The 17,876-nt window shown below is 42.3% G+C and overlaps 1 protein-coding gene across 5 annotated transcripts in view; it reads left to right on the forward strand.

The window, feature by feature from the left end:
* The window catches only part of PDGFRA (platelet derived growth factor receptor alpha), a 74,383-nt gene that overhangs the window by 16,131 nt on the left and 40,376 nt on the right, over window positions 1–17,876 (forward strand). For 3 of the 5 annotated variants that reach the window (XM_087875334.1, XM_087875335.1, XM_087875337.1), the window contains exons 2-8: window positions 5,211–5,271; window positions 8,299–8,613; window positions 10,223–10,489; window positions 11,406–11,536; window positions 12,131–12,302; window positions 12,384–12,573; window positions 15,138–15,253. In XM_087875334.1, the coding sequence (XP_087731460.1) occupies window positions 5,223–5,271; window positions 8,299–8,613; window positions 10,223–10,489; window positions 11,406–11,536; window positions 12,131–12,302; window positions 12,384–12,573; window positions 15,138–15,253 (1,240 nt within the window). In that variant the 5' untranslated portion in view covers window positions 5,211–5,222. Of the gene's footprint in view, window positions 1–682; window positions 771–5,210; window positions 5,272–8,298; window positions 8,614–10,222; window positions 10,490–11,405; window positions 11,537–12,130; window positions 12,303–12,383; window positions 12,574–15,137; window positions 15,254–17,876 lie in introns of all 5 variants that reach the window. The other 2 variants (XM_087875336.1, XM_087875338.1) reach the window with 1 other exon arrangement.

The raw sequence follows: 17,876 nt of genomic DNA on the forward strand, positions 1-17,876 counted from the left end.
GTAGCCCTACCCAGCCTCGCAAACAGAGATTTCAGAGGCTGAAAGTAGCCCCTGAAAGAAGCTTCAGAAAAAAAGCCTCCAAACAGAGCTTCAGAAAAAAAGCCCCTGAAAGAAGCTTCAGAAAAAAAGCCTCCAAACAGAGCTTCAGAAAAAAAGCCTTTTTTTCTGAAGCTCTGTTTCGGAGGCTTTCAGAGGCAGAAAAAAAAGTTTTTTCTGAAACAGAGTTTCAGAAGTTTCAGAAGCAGAAAAAAAAGCAAGGGACAGAGCTCACAACCAACGAACCTGTTGTTAAAATTTACCTCTGGAAACAGCTGATTGGGGGTATTCCGGGAGGCCGATCCACCCACCAATCAGCTTATTTCTTATTTTCTTCCCCAAAAACTAAGGTGCGTCTTATAGTCCGAAAAATACGGTACTTTCAGGACTGCCATGTTTCAGCCCGGTAGATTTAATTTGTACTTTAGCAGCTGCTATTTCAGTAAAATTAAAAATACGACCACGTTATGTAAAGGGTTTTAGACAAACTAAATACTTAAGTTACGTTTGAAGTAGAACTTTAAGATTTGGAACATGTCGACTTGGGCCTTCTCTTTAACCGTTAGCAGATTATGGAAGTTGTGGAACATGGAAAGTTTGTCGTCTGCCAGCTTAAATTCTGCATGTCGTTTCTCTTTCTTTCAAGGTTAATCCCCGCTTTCTGTGCAGAGGTTTAACAAGATTCCATCTTTTGAGCACTGAAGGTTGTTTCAACCTCGATTTTCACCGCTGAAGTAAGCGAGGTCAACGCAAGGGTGGGGTTTATTTTTACCTATTTTTACAAGACATTCCTGTAATCTCGAAATTGAGGTTTTCATTACTAACAGAAGACATCTGGAGAAGATGATCACCAAACGGTGTTGAGTTTGAGAGAAGCTAATCTCGGAATCTTTCCCCCTCTTTTTTTTAAAAAGAATCTTTTCCTACTTGATGTAGGGATGAAGAATCGAGTTTCTAGAACTGCATTTTCTCTTTCGTTAAGATGTTGATTCAGACACGGAAGTTTGGAGTTTGTAAGACCTTTGCGTTGTTACTCTTCATGATGTTGACTCAATTGTCATGGTATCTATTATCCATTATGCTTATTTGTACCCTATGACTATCATTAAGTGTTGTCCCTTATGATTCTTGATGAACGTATCTTTTTTTTTTATGTACACTGAGAGCGTAGGCACCACGACAAATTCCTTGTGTGTCCAATCACACTTGGCCAATAAAGAATTCTGTTCTGTTCTGTTCTGTTCTGTTCTGTTCTGTTCTGTTCTGCTCTGCTCTACTCTACTCTACTCTACTCTACTCTACTCTACTCTACCTTGCCCTGCCCTATTCTATTCTATTCTATTCTATTCTATTCTATTCTATTCTATTCTATTCTATTCTATTCTATTCTATTCTATTCTATTCTATTCCATTGAACTCAACTCTACTCTACTCTACTCTACCTTGCCCTACCTTGCCCTGCCCTGCCCTGCCCTATTCTATTCCATTCCATTGAACTCAACTCTACTCTACTCTACTCTACTCTACTCTACTCTACTTGACTCTACTCTACTCTACCTTGCCCTACCTTGCCCTGCCCTGCCCTGCCCTGCCCTGCCCTGCCCTATTCTATTCTATTCTATTCTATTCTATTCTATTCTATTCTATTCTATTCTATTCTATTCTATTCTATTCTATTCTATTCTATTCTATTCTATTCTATTCAACTCTACTCTACTCTACTCTACTCTACTCTACTCTACTCTACTCTACTCTACTCTACTCTACTCTACTCTATCCTCAGCAGAAATGCATTATCTGATTTCGTATCCATTGGTTAAGAGTATTGGCAATAGAAATCATTTTATGCGTGCTAAATTTATGTGGTATTCTGAAACACGGGGTCTTTATGCTAATGCAATATTCTGGATGATGATGTTGTTCAGTCTCTAAGTTGTGTCTGAATCTTTGAGACCCCCCAACGGGCCATAGCATGCCAGCCCCCTGTCCTCCACTGTCTCCCAGAATTGGCCCAGATACGGGTAGTCCTCGACTTACGACCACAATTGAGCCCGAAAATTTATGTTACTAATTGAGACATTTGTTAAGTGAGTTTCCCCCCCATTTTACAGTCTTTCTTGCCACAGTTGTTACGGTAAGCGAATCACTGCAGTTGTCAAGTTAGTAATACGGTTGTTAAGTGAATCTGGCTTTCCCCATTGACTTTGCTGGTCAGTAGGTCGCAGAAGGGGATCGCATGACCCCAGGACGCTGCAACCGTCATAAATATGAGTCAGTTGCTAAGTGTCTGAATTTTGATCATGTGATCACGGGGTTCCTGCAATGGTCGTAAGTGCGAAAAACAGTCATAACTCACCTTTTTCAGTGCCGTTGTAACTTCAAACGGCCACTAAATGAACTGTTGTAAGTCGAGGACTTCCTGTACTATTTATTTATTATTTATTAATTTTTATGGCACCCGTTTCACTATTACGGCGACTTTGGGTGGCTTACCATGTTTGTAGGTGTCTTCAAGTTAGTCTGGATTTCTAGGATTTGCCTGGACAAGTTCCTACAGTTTTCTTGGAAAGATTTTTCTTTTTTTAATTTGATTTATATGCCGTCCTTCTCTGAAGATTCAGGGCGGCTTACAATGCATTAAGCAATAGCCTTCATCCTTTTGTATATTTTGTACAAAGTCAGCTTATTGCCCCCACAATCCGGGTCCTCATTTTACCTACCTTAGAAAGGATGGAAGACTGAGTCAACCTTGAGCCTGGGAAGAATTGAACTCACAGTAATTGCAGGCAGCTGGTGTTAATAACAGTGCTTTAATCTGCTGCGCTACCAGGGCTCATTTTGGAAGTGGTTTGCCATTTGCTTTCTTCCTGGGCTGAAAGAGAATGACTGGCAGGTTACCTACCTGGCTCTGGTGCCTAAACAACTAAACCAAACTGGCTTTTGGGATACATATCTGGGTTTGGGGCAGTGGTGAAATCCAAATTATTTTTCTACCAGTTCTGTGGGCGTGGCTTGGTGGGCGTGGCTTGGTGGGCATGGCAAGGGAAGGATACTGCAAAATCCCCATTCCCTCCCCACTCCTGGGGGAAGGATATTGCAACATCCCCATTCCCACCCCACTCTGGGGCCAGCCAGAGGTGGTATTTGCTGGTTCTCCCAACTACTCAAAATTTCCGCTACCAGTTCGTCAGAACCTGTCAGAACCTGCTGGATTTCACCCCTGGTTTGGAGTTTGTTGGCTGAGGGAGAATTGCCATCGTTGGTCTTGGATGGGGTGGCACTACCCCAAACAGACCCTGTGCGTAATAATGCGGGTTTTCCTGGCAGGAGGCAGTCGTGGCCAGGAGGGCCTTTGCGCAACTGTCGGTTGTGCGCCAGTTACGCCCTTTCATGGACCAACAGACCCTATTCATGCCCTAGTCACTTCCTGTCTTGATTATTGCAATGCGCTCTACATGGAGCTGCCCTTGAAGAACATCCGGAACAGTGGTGGGTTCCTCCCGGTTCGGTCCGGTTCGGCCGAGCCGGTAGCGGTGACGATATGACATCACCGAACCGGTTCTCCCCGCCCCGCCCCGCCCTCCCACCCCCCCATCCCCCCCATGTTATTCTTACCTTTTATTTGGTCCCACCCCCAATCTATTGCTGCCTCCTGAGTCCCAGCTGATGACTAGAGGGAAAAAAAACTGTTTAAACTCTTGCCGCGGGGCTTCAAAGGGCCGTCCTACAGCTGATCAGTGTTAAAAGCAAACAAATGAGTCGGGTCGTAAGTGCGAGGACTGGTCGTAAGTGTGAGGACCTTCCAGAAATGACTCTGACCAGCTAGCCACGCCCACCTAGTCACATGACCTCCAAGCCACACCCACAAAATAAGCCACACCCACAGAGCCAGTAGTAAAAAAATTTAGAACCCACCCCTGATCCGGAAGCTCCAGTTGGTACAAAATGCAGCGGCCCGCATGGTTTTGTGCAGATCCCGGTGTGCACATGTATCACTTCTCCTGCGGGAGCTGCGTTGGTTGCCAATTTGCTTCCGGGTGCAATTCAAGGTGCTGGTTGTCACCTTTAAAGCCCTTTATGGCTTGGGACCAGGTTATCTAAGGGACCGTCTTTTGCCGGTCACATCTACGCGATCCATCAGAGCGGGGAGGCAGGGAATGTTACGGGTCTCATTCCCCGAGGGAGATACACCTGGTGGGACCCAAAAGAAGGGCCTTCTCCGTGGTGGCTCCCTCTCTCTGGAACTTCATTCCCCCAGAGATTAGAATGGCCCCCACTCTAGCACTCTTCCGGAAGGCACTGAAGACCTGGTTCTGCCAGCGGGAATGGGGAACGCAAAGCGGGATGGAGCCCATTAAATGGCTCGTGTGATTGGCTGTCGCCGGGGCGGGGGGTGGGAGGTGGGGGGTGATTTTGTTATATTGTACTATATTAATTTATTTGATTCTTTTTGTTAGTTTTTATTGTTTTAAATGTGGTTTGATATTCTGTAGGCCGCCTTGAATCGCCATGAGTGAATAGGTGGCAATATAAATTCAGTAAATTCAGTAAATAAGTAAATAAGCAAATAAGCAAATAAGCAAATAACTAAAGTAAATAAGTAAATAAGTAAATATTACAAATCTGAATATAAAGATGAAGCTGTCAGAGTTGACAGTATAGAGTATTAATTGTCATTTTGGCAGCCAAGAAAAATCAAGATTGTCCAAACGGGTAGTCCTTGACTTAAAACATTTCATTCAGTGACCATTCGAATTTACAACAGCATTGAAAAAAAGCGACTTATGACTGTTTTTCACGCTTATGACCGTTGTCGTATCCCCATGGTCACATGATCAAAATTCGGATGCTCCGCCACTGACTCGTATTTACAACGGTTGCCGTGTCCTGGAGTCATGGGGATCTCCTTTTACGACCTTCTGATGAGCAATATCATGACCGTGATATTAACTTAACCCCTGTAGGGGGATTCACTTTTCAACGGTGGCAAGAGAGGTCGTAAAACGGGTCAAAATCCACCTAACAATGGTCTCACTTAGCGAGAGCAATTTTGGGCTCGACCGTGGTTGTAAGTTGAGGATTACCTGTAGATATTTTCAGCATGCATTGCAGATGTGTCCTATCCGTTTTCTATATAATCATTTTTTTTTTTACTTTTGTGTTCTGTTTTTCAGTTGACTTTTGCTATGGGTCCTTCCCGAAAAGAATTCTTGATCTTGGGCTACCTCCTTGCAGGTAAGAGTTGCCTTCAATGGAATATTTTTGCCAAGTTCAGCATTTGTCAGATAGCCTCTTTGGTTAAATCTACCCTGGAACAAGGAGCCTGATGCTTTCTCCAGATATTTTATATCTCCATTGCCAGCCCTTCCAGTCGACGGGGAATTGCGAGAACTGCCCCACATTCCAGAATTTTAGCCTGTTGCTTGAGCAAACACATTCATTTTATTCTCATTTTCATACCGTGTTTCCACGAAAATAAGACCGGGTCTGATATTAATTTTTGCTCCAAAAGATTCATTAGGGCTTATTTTCTGGTTAGGTCTTATTTTGGGGGGAAATATGGTATTAAATGCCTCCATTTGGCTGACAATCTTTTTTTAAAAAAGTTTTTTATTAGTAGTTCAAAATTAAAAACATTGGACATAGTTATGACATCACTGGTCCCAAGCATCTTCCAACACTTTAAGTTAATACATAATATACTAATGATAACATAATATATTCCTTACACCTTATACATTATTTAAATATAGTATAATAATAGTATAGTATATACCTATCTATACAATTCACATACATATTTATCTATAATAATGTATATAATTCTAGTATAACACTACACATTTGTCTCAGCTGTCCTCCTTTCATCTAATCATTCGTAGAATTTTGCCCAGATTTTATTTTATTTTATTTTTTTAAAAAAATTGATTTATATGCCGCCCTTCTCCGGAGACTCAGGGCGGCTTACAGTGCGTTAAGCAATAGCCTTCATACTTTTGTATATTTTATACAAAGTCAGCTTATTGCCCCCAGAAACTGGGTCCTCAATTTACCTACCTTAGAAAGGATGGAAGGCTGAGTCAACCTTGAGCCTGGCAAGATTCGAACTTACTTTAATTGCAGACAGCTGGTGTTAAATTACAGTGCCTTGTCTGCAGAGCTATCCAGGCTCTGTTTTGCTTTTATCCTTGAGTTCCAAGGTGAGTCTATCCATTTCTGCGTAGTTGAAAATTTTTAGTAGTATTTCCTCTTCAGTTGGGGTATCTTTCTCTTTCCACTTCTGTGCGAAGGCTATCCATGCCGGTGTAAGTATATGCAGTGGTAGATAATTTGTCTTTCTTGTATTTGCCCTCTGTCTTTCCCAAAAGGAAAAATTCTGGTTTGACTTCTATGTTTATTAACAAAATTTGTTCCAACCAACTCTTTATCAGATTCCAATATTTCTTTGCCTTTGGGCATTCCCACCACATATGATAGAAGTTCCCGGAACCACCTCGCACTTCCAACATGCCGAAGAATTTCCCTTATTGATTCGTGCTAATCTTGTCGGGGGAGGTGCCACCTATAAAACATCTTATATAAATTTTCCTTACATGAAGCTGCTAATGTAATTTTTAAATTCTTTCCCCCCAGAGAGTCTGCATTTGGCTGACAATCTTAACGGAGGCTTATTTTGGGGGTAGGGCTTATATTACGGGCATCCTGAAAAATCATGCTAGGGCTTATTTTCTGGTTGGGTCTTATTTTCGGGGGAAACAGGATAGGTCCCAGAAACAGCATCAGAAATGTATTTTATCTCCTGGCGTTGCGTGAAAAAATGAGGCTGCTTTGATTTCCCTCATCGTGCATCATTTCTCTGCCCAGAAGGCAGATCATGGGTGCAAATCTTCAAGAATGTGAAGCATGACATGCTCAGACTCAAAGACAACAAGATCTGAATTTCATACATTTTCTGGGCCAGAGCTGGAAAAATTCCACCAGGAATTTTAGAGAAAGGTGAAGTTTGGCCCGGGGTAAAATATGTATTGATTTCTTTGGCAGGCGCTCAATTTGTAGACAGGACATACTAAATTCCTTGGATTTTGCAGAGAATCTGACCATCTCTTGAAGAAGAAATATGCTACCATCAGGTCCAGTTTGAAACTTGCAGCTTATTTGTGCAAAATAATGCTATTTTGGAAACACATATCGTTGTGTTGGGCTTGACTTCTACAAAAACTCTTGGGAACAATTATAATAAAAGCAAAGTTTAAACAAACAGAAAAGCCAAGCTTTGCAAAATGTATTACGTGCTCCCAAGTAAATGTATTTACCATGCGGTCTAGGAATGCTTCAGGACTACTTGTAATCACAATATAGGTAGTCCTCGACTTATGACAGTTCATTTAGTGACCGTTCAAAGTTGCAACGGGACTGAAAAAAAGAGTGATCAAAATTCAGAAGCTTGGCAACTGGTTCAAACTTATGACGGTTGCTGTGTCCCCTTTCGCGATCCCCTTTTGCGACCTTCTGATAAGCAAAGTTAATTGGGAAACCAGATTCACTGAACAACTGGGTTTACTATTAACAACTGCAATGGTTCACTTAACAATTGTGGCAAGGAAGGTCGTAAAACGGGGCAAAACTCGCTAAACAATTGTCTTGTTTAGCAACAAAAACTTTGGACTCAATTGTGGCCATAAGTCGAGGATGTCCTATAATCAAACAGCACCCGCGCAAAGCGAGCGAGCGCACCCCCGCACTACCGATAGCGAACTGGTAGCGCCGAGATTTGAATCCCATCTCCGGTGCCACTGTATCTTGGAACAGTCTTTAAATGAATTGTTGTAAATTGATGACAATCTGTATTCTCCATTTTGAAGCCTGCATTTCAGGTGTGCAATGACCTGTAAAGCAAACCTTCTCTAATTTAATTTAATTTAATTTAATTAATTAAATTTATATGCCGCCCCTCTCCGAAGACTCGGGGCGGCTGAGTCTAAGAGCAACAGATTCTTCTAAGAGGAACAGATTCCAGAAACAGAATAACCGAATAACTGAGTTGGAAGGGATCTTGCAGGATATCTCCTAAGCAGGAGATCCTACTCCACCATTTCTCTTGGAATGATGTTTAGCCTTCTCACTTTTCATCCTGGTGGTGTTCCTGTTAATTGATTTTTTTCCAGAGAGGCAGTGATGGAAATGGCCTGAAGGAGTTGATCATCACTTCCTCGAGATGAAACCATGTTCTTCGTGGTAACGCACCGTGCTTTCTTTTCGTAGGGTCCTGCATAATCTCCTGCCAGAGTTTGCTTCCCACTATTCTCCCAAACGAAGAGCAAATGGTCGTGCAGCTGAATGGCCCCTTCACGTTGAAATGTTCTGGAGACAGCGAAGTCAGCTGGCAACATCCCATCCCGGAAGGCAACCATTCCATAACTATCAGAAACGAAGAGAACAACAGTGGCCTTTTCGTGACTGTCCTTGAAGTAACAAACGCTTCAGCTTCTCTCACCGGATTATACATTTGTTATTATAATCACTCTCAGGAGGAAGATGGAGAGGTGGAGGGGAAAGAGATCTACATTTTTGTGCCAGGTGAGTTGATTTTTTTTTTTTTAAATTTGATTTATATGCCGCCCTTCTCCGGAGACTCAGGGCGGCTTACAATGCGTTAAGCAATAGCCTTCATACTTTTGTATATTTATACAAAGTCAGCTTATTGCCCCCACAAACTGGGTCCTCATTTAACCTACCTTAGAAAGGATGGAAGGCTGAGTCAACCTTGAGCCTGGTAAGATTCGAACCTGCAGAAATTGCAGGCAGCTGTGTTAATAACAGGGTGCATTAAACCACTGTACTACCAAGGCTGAGTTGAGGTGGCGCAGTGGTTAGAGTGCAGTACTGCAGGCTCCTTCTGCTGACTGCCGGCTGCCTGCAGTTTGGCAGTTCGAATCTCACCAGCCTTAAGGTTGACTCCTCAGCCTTCCATCCTTCCGAGGTGAGTCAAATGAGGACCCGAATTGTTGGGGGCAATATGCTGACTTAGAAAGCGGTAAAGCGGTATATAAGTCTAAGTCAGGGGTCTCCAAACTTGGCAACTTTAAGACTTGTGGACTTCCAGGATACCCATCTGCTACTCAAGGTAGTAATCTAACTTGTAGTAAGTAGTAGACCAGATAGAAGCTTTAGCCGGTGTGCAGTTGCAATTTACTTGGAAAAGAATATGCTAAGGACAGAATCATTCTTTTGTCATCTCTTGGTTAGATTACTACAATTCATCCCACATGGGACTTTTGATGAGGACCAGCCAGAAACTTCTGGCAGTCAGAAGTGGCCAACATGCTCACAGTCATTGTATTGTCACCTTACACTGCTGTTATGAGAACTGCTTCGGTTGCCATTGTGCTTCAAGTACTGGGTGCTATTTTTTAAAATTCAGTATGGCTCAGAGCCTGGATTTCTGACAGACTGTCAGTCTCAGGTAGATTTTGCCTTCATAATAATCCATGTGTCTACTAAGGGTCCCCGCCTTCTGATTATGGCTGGGAAGACTCAGACACGGGTGTCCTCTGTGTGAGTTCTCCTTCTGCAGAAATGTCACACTAGTTTGTTTAGGGTGGCACCAGCTTGGCTGGGTGAGAGACGGATGAAATGGAATAACTCATATTACTGTACAACACATGGAATGGAGGCTCGAGATTGAAGTTATTACAGAGGTGGGCTGCTGAGGGTTCGCAGGAGAACCTCTAGCTAAGATTCTGTGCAGTTCGGAGAACCCCCAAATCCCACTCATGGCTGGCCCTGCCCACCCCTCCCCTCCCCTCCCAGGAGTCCTCATGCGGTCCGTTTTGGATGCAGGTTAAGTGCAGGGCACGTGCGGAGGCTCGGAAAGGGTGAAAAATGGGCCTACTAGAAGTTCAGGAAGGCTGGAAATGGGCTGTTTCCGGCCTCCAGAGGACCTCCGGAGCCTGGGGAGGCCATTTTCACCCTCCCAGAGGTTTGAGAAAAGCCTCCGGAGAACTGGGAGGGCAAAAATGCCCTCCCCACCATGGTGCAGGGGGCCGATTAGGCCACGCCCACCATGGCCACACCTACCCAGCAACCGGGCAGAGAACCCCTTGCTAAAATTTTTGAAGCCCATCCCTGACCTATTAATGTATGTATTTATTCCTATTGATGCATCGGAGTAACTCATTCTCAACAGATCCAGCCGTTCCCTTTGTCCCAACCTCCCCAGAAGATTTGTTCATTGTTGCCAGCGAGGAAGACAATTCTTCAATTATCCCCTGTCGCACGACTGATCCTAACACTCAAGTCACTCTAATGAACAGAGAAGGAAAAATTCTCTATGCCTCTTATGACAACAGGCTGGGCTTCATTGGAAACTTCTCTTTGGGGTCCTATATATGCAAGACAACAGTCAAAGCAGTCGAATTCGAGTCCGGAGAATTTTTCATCTATGTTTACAAAGGTACATCTCTATGTGCTTTTCAATTGAAATGGATAAATTCAGGGATGGGATTCTACCAGTTCGGGCAAACCGGTAGTGCCAACGATCAGCTGGGAGCAAACCGGTTCACTCCGACGATCAGGTCGGCCCGCTCCTCTGCTCCTGCGCTTTACTTACCTTTATCTTCTCATCTGGTTGCCACGCCTCAGCTGTGTTACTCCCGAGTGGTGACACAGAAAATTAGTATTTGTAAAACTGCGCACACGCTCACAGCGCACATTAGGTGCGTGCATGCACAAAGTGTGCGATTACTGCAGTTGTTAAATCAGCAAAGTTGTTACGGGAATCTGTCTTCCCCACTGACTTTGCTAGTCTGAAGGTTGCAAAAAAGTGATCACATGACCCCCAGGACATTGCAACCGTCATAAATATGAATCAATTACCAAGTGTCTGAATTTGAATCACTTCACCATGGGGTTACTGCAACAGTCATTAGTGTATTCAAACGGTCATTTGAATTGGCCACTAAATGAACTGTTGTAAGTTGAGGACTAGCTGGATCCCGTAGTTCAGGCGGATGGAGGCACTAGGTGCTAGGAGAATAATTTAGACAACGATGTGCCCTCTTCCACATCTACAACTAGATTCCTGCTTTTGAATCCCAAAGTTCCACCCTTATAATGATTCAAATATGTTATTTATTTTATATGGCAAAGAATGCTATTTGTTCCTTTAGCTCAACTCCCTCCCCAAATGTCTTGAGTTGGCCCCATGAATGACAGCTTTTGAAAATAGCTTTTGTGATTTAGTTTAATAAATTTCTCCCCACACTTCTTTAATGTTGACATTCTCCTTAATGCACGGGGAAAAATAAGGTATTCAAGAGAATGACGTTCTATGCATATTATTTCCTTAAAAACGTTTAATCCTCTTCCAGCTCCATCGTACCTTCATGTTGAAATTGAGTCTCCCAAGACTGTATATAAAACAGGAGAAACCATTTCTGTTACTTGTGTGGTCTTGGATAATGAAGTGGTGAACCTAGAGTGGAATTATCCAGGGAAAGCGGTAAATATCCCTCTTTGTTGTTGACTCAGTGACCGGAGGAGACCGTGGGTGGGGCTTTAATTCCTTATTTTATTTTATTATTATTTTTTTAAAAAAGAAAATGTCTGGAGAAAAACATTTGGAAGAAAGGCCAATTGTTAAATGCATTCGCTTGGTCAACTGTCAAGACCGAATGGTTAGCAAGCATGCAGAAGTTTGCAGAATGTTATGCGGAGATGAGTAACACATGAGCTTGACAGGAAGTGGGAGAGTAAGAGTAAGGACACTTCCACAAACCTGGAAAACATAATAGGACAAAAATGGGTTTTGTATCGTTGCTCAGATGTTACACTTGTGCTGATGAAAGAACCTGATTATTTCCAAATGTCTTTAAGTCGTAATCCAAAGCAGGCTTCTCTAACACGGTCTCCTCCAGAAGGCTTGGACTCTCCAGCCTGCATAATTAGACAGCTTTGACAAATACGGAATCCAGAATGGGACTTCCTCTGAAAATTCTTGTAGACATGGAGGCGGCGCAACATTTTCTGAAGCGATCTTATTTTAACGAGATTTCTGTCTTGACTCTCTGTTCCATTCCCTCTCTCCCATATGCAGAAAAATAAAGGAATAATCACCCTTGACGACATCAAAATTCCAACCCAGAAGCTGATTTATAATTTAACCGTCCCAGATGCATCGGCGAAGGACAGCGGAGATTACGAGTGCGCTGTCCGACATGTGACCAAGGATTTTAAGAAAATGGAAAGGATAGCCATCTATGTCCATGGTAGAGTTTGTTTCCCTTTTTCACGCTATTGGTCATGAGAATGGCAACAGAGGTAGTCACGGAACTATTGTCTTCCTACAGATAAAGGGTTCATTCATTTGGAACCCCATTTCAAGCCCACGGAAGCTGTCAATCTGCACGAAGTCAAAAACTTCGTAATTTATGTCCACGCGTACCCAGAGCCTAAATTGTTTTGGCTGAAGGACAACGTCACTCTGATGGAGAATCTCACAGAGATTGTAACCAGTTCCAAGCAAATCCAAGAAACAAGGTAAAGGGACAAAAGTCCATCATAGATTGATGGGTTTATTCACCATTGAATTCTCCATTTGTGAAAGAAGGTTTCTTTTCAGAAATTATTTCCTCTCCCTGCTGAATAATCTTCACTCCATGATACACCACTCTGAAAATTTTCTCTAGTTCTCAGTCTACATCATCCACTCCATTTTTGACTGATGATTTTGTCTTTGTCTCCCTAACCAGGGGTGGGATTCTACCAGCTTGGACCAGTTCAAATGAACTGGTAGCTCTGACGTTCAGCTGGGAATGAACCGGGGCGAAATCCATCCGGTTCTGACAGGTTCTGGAGAACGGGAGTGGAAATTTTGAGTAGTTCGGAGAACCAGCAAATACCACTTCTGGCTGGCCCCAGAGTGGGGTGGGAATGGAGATTTTGCAATATCCTTCCCCTGCCACGCCCACCAAGCCACGCCCACCATGCCACGCCCACAGAACTGGTAGTAAAAAAAAATGGATTTCACCACTGGAGCGAACTGGTTTGCCCTGACGATCAGATGGGCCCATCTATGCTATTTCCCTGCCTTTATCTTCTCAGCTGATTCGCGCGGCAGAGCAGATTGCCGCGCCTCAGCTGTGTTTCTCCTCCGAAGAAATGTGGAAGTGAAGATTTTTTTCAAACTGCACACGTGTGCAAAGTGCATGATCATCGAACTGGGAGGATCCCACCACTGTCTCCAACCCTAACCTCCAAGGTCCAGACCTATGATTCTAAGTATTGGTTGAAAAGAACATAGAATAATTCTGGTGTATTCCTTATTTCTTTGTTGGTCGGTGTCAGGTAGACACTGCAAAAACCACTCAGCTTCTTGTGTTTTCCTTCCTAAAATGTTATTAACCTTTTTCATTCCAAATCATTGGAAAATATTGACTCTACACTTGCAACATGTCTGTAATCGGAACTTTCTATTCCCACCCTCCCTGTTTTCTTCCCCTTCTGCTATCTCTTTCACTGCAACAGCAATTATACCAGTTTCAAATCTCATAACTGCAAACTTGCAATGTTTATAGAATTCTTTATTGGCCAATTCTTTATTGGCCAATTTATAGAATTCTTTATTGGCCAAGCGTGATTGGACACACAAGGAATTTGTCTTTGGTGCATATGCTCTCAGTGTACATAAAAAGACAAGATTCATTTGTCAAGAATCATAAGGTACAACACTTAGTGATAGTCATAGGCAGTGGTGAAATCTAATTTTTTTTTACTACCGGTTCTGTGGGCGTGACTTGTTGGGCGTGGCAAGGGAAGGATACTGCAAAATCTCCATTTCCACCCCACTCTGGGGCCAGCCAGAGCGGGTATTTGCCGGTTCTCCGAACTCCTCAAAATTTCCACTACTAGTTCTCCAGAACCTGCTGGATTTCACCCCTGGTCATAGGGTATAAATAAGCAATCAAATCATACTAGGAAACAATCAATATAAATTGTAAGGATACAAGCAACAAAGTTACAGTCATACAGTCATAAGTGGGAGGAGATGGGTGATAGGAACAATGAGAAGACTAATAGTAATGCAGCCTTAGTGCATAGTTTGACAGTGTTGAGGGGATTATTTGTTTAGCAGAGCGATGGCGTTCGGGGAAAAACGGTCCTTGTGTCTAGTTGTTCTGGTGTGCAGTGCTCTATAGCAGTGGTCCCCAACCCCCGGTCCGCGGACCGGTGCCGGGCCGTGGAGTACCTGGCACCGGGCCGCGCAGCGGCCGGGGGACATGAACGCTGCAGCGCAAAGGCTCCTGGGCCGTGCGCAATGGGCCGTGCGCAAAAGCTCCTGGGCCGTGCCCCCACCCCTGCGCGTGCTCAGCGGGCCGCGGCGATAAAAAGGTTGGGGACCACTGCTCTATAGCGTCATTTTGAGGGTAGGAGTTGAAACAGTTTATGTCCAGGATGCGAGGGGTCCGTAAATATTTTCACAGCCCTCTTTTTGGCTCGTGCAGTATACAGGTCCTCAATGGAAGGCAGGTTGGTAGCCATTGTTTTTTCTGCCGTTCTAATTATCCTCCGAAGTCTCTGTCTGTCTTGTTGGGTTGCAGAACCAAACCAGACAATTATAGAGGTGCAGATGACAGACTCAATAATTCCTCTGTAGAATTGGATCAGCAGCTCCTTGGCCAATGTGATCTTTCTGAGTTGGCGCAGAAAGAACATTCTTTATTGTGCTTTTTTGATGACATTTTGGATGTTAGGTGTCCATTTAGGTCTTGAGATAAGATAGAACCTAAAAATTATTGTTCTGTGTAATCAGTCTGTTGCCTGTCTTTTGTGTAAGACTATAAGTCCCAATACCCCCACTTTTCTTTGGTTGAAGAGACGTAAGGCCAGTGATCTTAACTCTGTCAGTGGAAAAAGGGATATAAATGCTATAAATTTGATTTAGGATCAGAGAGAAGAGATACGTCAGAATGGTGACATGTTGGTCTAATGAGTCTTTTCTGATACATATATTTTGGCTTCCATTAAAATAATTGCTTGCTTCCTACTGTGGTGTGCTATTTTTTTTAATCATAATGTTGTTGTTTTTTAAACTCCTCTCACAGATATCAGAGTGTATTAAAATTAATTCGTGCCAAGGAAGAAGACAGTGGCTATTATACACTAGTAGCACAGAATGAGGATGAAATCCAAAGATACACTTTCTCTTTGCTCATACAAGGTAAATTTGTAAAATGGGACAAGCCAATATCAATATCAATAAAGGAGAATATTTATAGCTCAGGGTGGACATGAGGGGTCCTTGGTGCTCTCTGAGCTTAGTGGTTTTCTTGTAGAAGTTTCATTACCCAACTAGGTAACATCATCAGTGCTAGTAGCAAGAAAACAAGCTAGCTCAGACAATACATCACATGGAAAGTGCATGAGGTATAAATGTAACATATCAAGTCCAATGTGTAAATATAACATCGAGGAACAGTTTAGAATGCCAGATCAGCTATGAGGGCCAGTAGTAACACATCTCCAAATTCTTGTGATGATCAAACGAAGGAAAACGCTCCTTTGTCCATCTTGTCTGAAGAGGAACTGAAGTTTCACTTTGGTAGCACATTGAAGTAGGAAGATCAGAAAAGGAAAAAAAAAAATTAAATGGGCATAGATGTACTGGACCTAGTCAGAAAACAATAATAATGCGAAATAGTTTGGATTATTTACTTCCATCAAATTCACGAGTGAAACGGATTGACTGCACCATTCCAGCAATAATAATAATACCTTCAATGGACTCCCCTCTTCACATCATGAAATGCTTCGGAAATTCAGCCAGTAATTTAGCAAATTATGTAGGAAAATTGTGCTTGCTTGTTGATACCGGTGGGATGATGGCCTGGGGATTTATTTCAGTCGACATACTGTACTTAAACATCTGGTGTACTTGGCTGAAAGGCCAATGTAGTCCCATCCATGAGGTTTTAATTTAGAGAGAGGAAGGGGCACATTAAAGGGATCAGGAATTACAGAACAAAATAAGCATTTAGTGGAGAAACTTACCCCGATGACCATGTTTAAGGAAGAAATTTGGAAGGAGTTCATAGAGACCTGTTCCCATTCAGTGCTATCAGATACTTTTCATTTACTTGCGTGCTTAAAAAGGGCTTCAATTAATTGGCTCGTAGATGATAAATGCTTTCATACAACTTGCAGATGGTAAATGTTGCTTCGAGGGAGCTCTTCTCTCTGACACAAAGAGGAGTGTGTACAGTAGTGGCCGAAATTGTGGAAACCTTTTGGGAAAAGTGTATTTTTGAGGTTTGATGGCTAATAACACCATTTTTTTTTTGAGTTTCAAGATAATCCTATTTCACTGCTGGAATGGCCTGGGAATAGCCCAGACCTTAACCCCATTGAAAATCTATGGAGCCGACTAAAGAAACTTGTTAGTCAGAAGCGACCCAGCAATAAAACCCAGTTAATAGAAGCCATCATTCAATCTTGGTTTCACATTAGAACAGCTGCAGAACTCAAAGACTTGGTTCACTCCATGGGAAGACGTTGTAAGGCCATCATTCATGCTAAAAGTTACCCAACTAAGTATTAACTGACATGGTGACAATTTTTGTATATCTCATTTTTTCTACGTATTTCACTTTTCTTCTTTATACTGTAACTGCTATTCTAATAGCAAATCCTTCATAAAAGTTATTGCATTACATTCTTGATTAAATTATCTTTCCATCGATATATAATTTTACGGTACTACTCCAAAAAAAAAAAAAGTGGTGTTATTAGCTAGTTTTATAAAATACACTTTCCCCAAAAGGTTTCCACAATTTTGGCCACTACTGTAGTTTTTAATCACAGGATCTACAATAACAACGCACAATGCTTTCACCAAAATCTGAATGTCCCCATTGCTTCTTGAACGATTGGATCGATATATTGGTAAAATTAACTGATTGGCAAACTGTTAATGGAAATCTTGCAATTTCTATGAAGGGAATCATTTGCTATTCACCCTGACTGGATTTACTGTAAAGTTCTCCAATATGCAGCAAAGTAAATCTTTATTAAAAAATAAATTATCGAGAGAAGTGTTGCAAGCTTCAGTTAGTAAATGTTTTCACTGTGGCAAACTCCCATGATAGAAAATGAAAAAAAGATTTTTGGATTTAAAACACTTTCTCTGCTAATGACACTTATATTGAAGTTATTATTATTATTATTTATTGAATTTGTATACCGCCCTACTCCCGAAGGACTCAGGGCGGTGAACAGCCAAATAAAATACATATAATACAAATGTTAAAAAACCATTAAAATACAATTAAATAATTGGCCCGGAAACGAAATTTAAAACACCCCAAATTCATAAGACAAATTTAAAATTTTAAAAGTTATTAAAAAATTTAAAAGAGAGGTTAGGCCAGGCTGGCCAGGTTCTGGTAATAACTGTATGTCAAATAACTTGAATAATTTAATTTTCTGATTATTTGTGGTATAGGGTCTGCTTGGGTGGGGGGTTGGACTAGATGGCCTACAAGGTCCCTTCCAACTCTGTTAATCTGTATATTTATTTATTTATTTATTTTATTAAACTTGTATGCTGCCCTCTCTCTCAAAGGACTCAGGGCGGCTCACAACGATAAAAAACACATAAAATTCAGTATTCAAATATAAAAAACCAATACAATCCCTTTAAAAACCCCTTCAGTCCAAACCAGCCAGGCGAAATAACCATGTTTTAAGGTCACGGCGGAAAGAGCGAAGGTCAGGGGCCATCCGGAGCTCCAGGGGGAGCTGATTCCACAGAGTAGGCGCACCCACAGAGAAGGCCCGCTCCCTGG

Source organism: Pantherophis guttatus, chromosome 8 (genome assembly GCF_059756535.1).
Source record: "Pantherophis guttatus breed Tessera chromosome 8, ASM5975653v1, whole genome shotgun sequence".
Taxonomy (NCBI): domain Eukaryota; kingdom Metazoa; phylum Chordata; class Lepidosauria; order Squamata; family Colubridae; genus Pantherophis; species Pantherophis guttatus.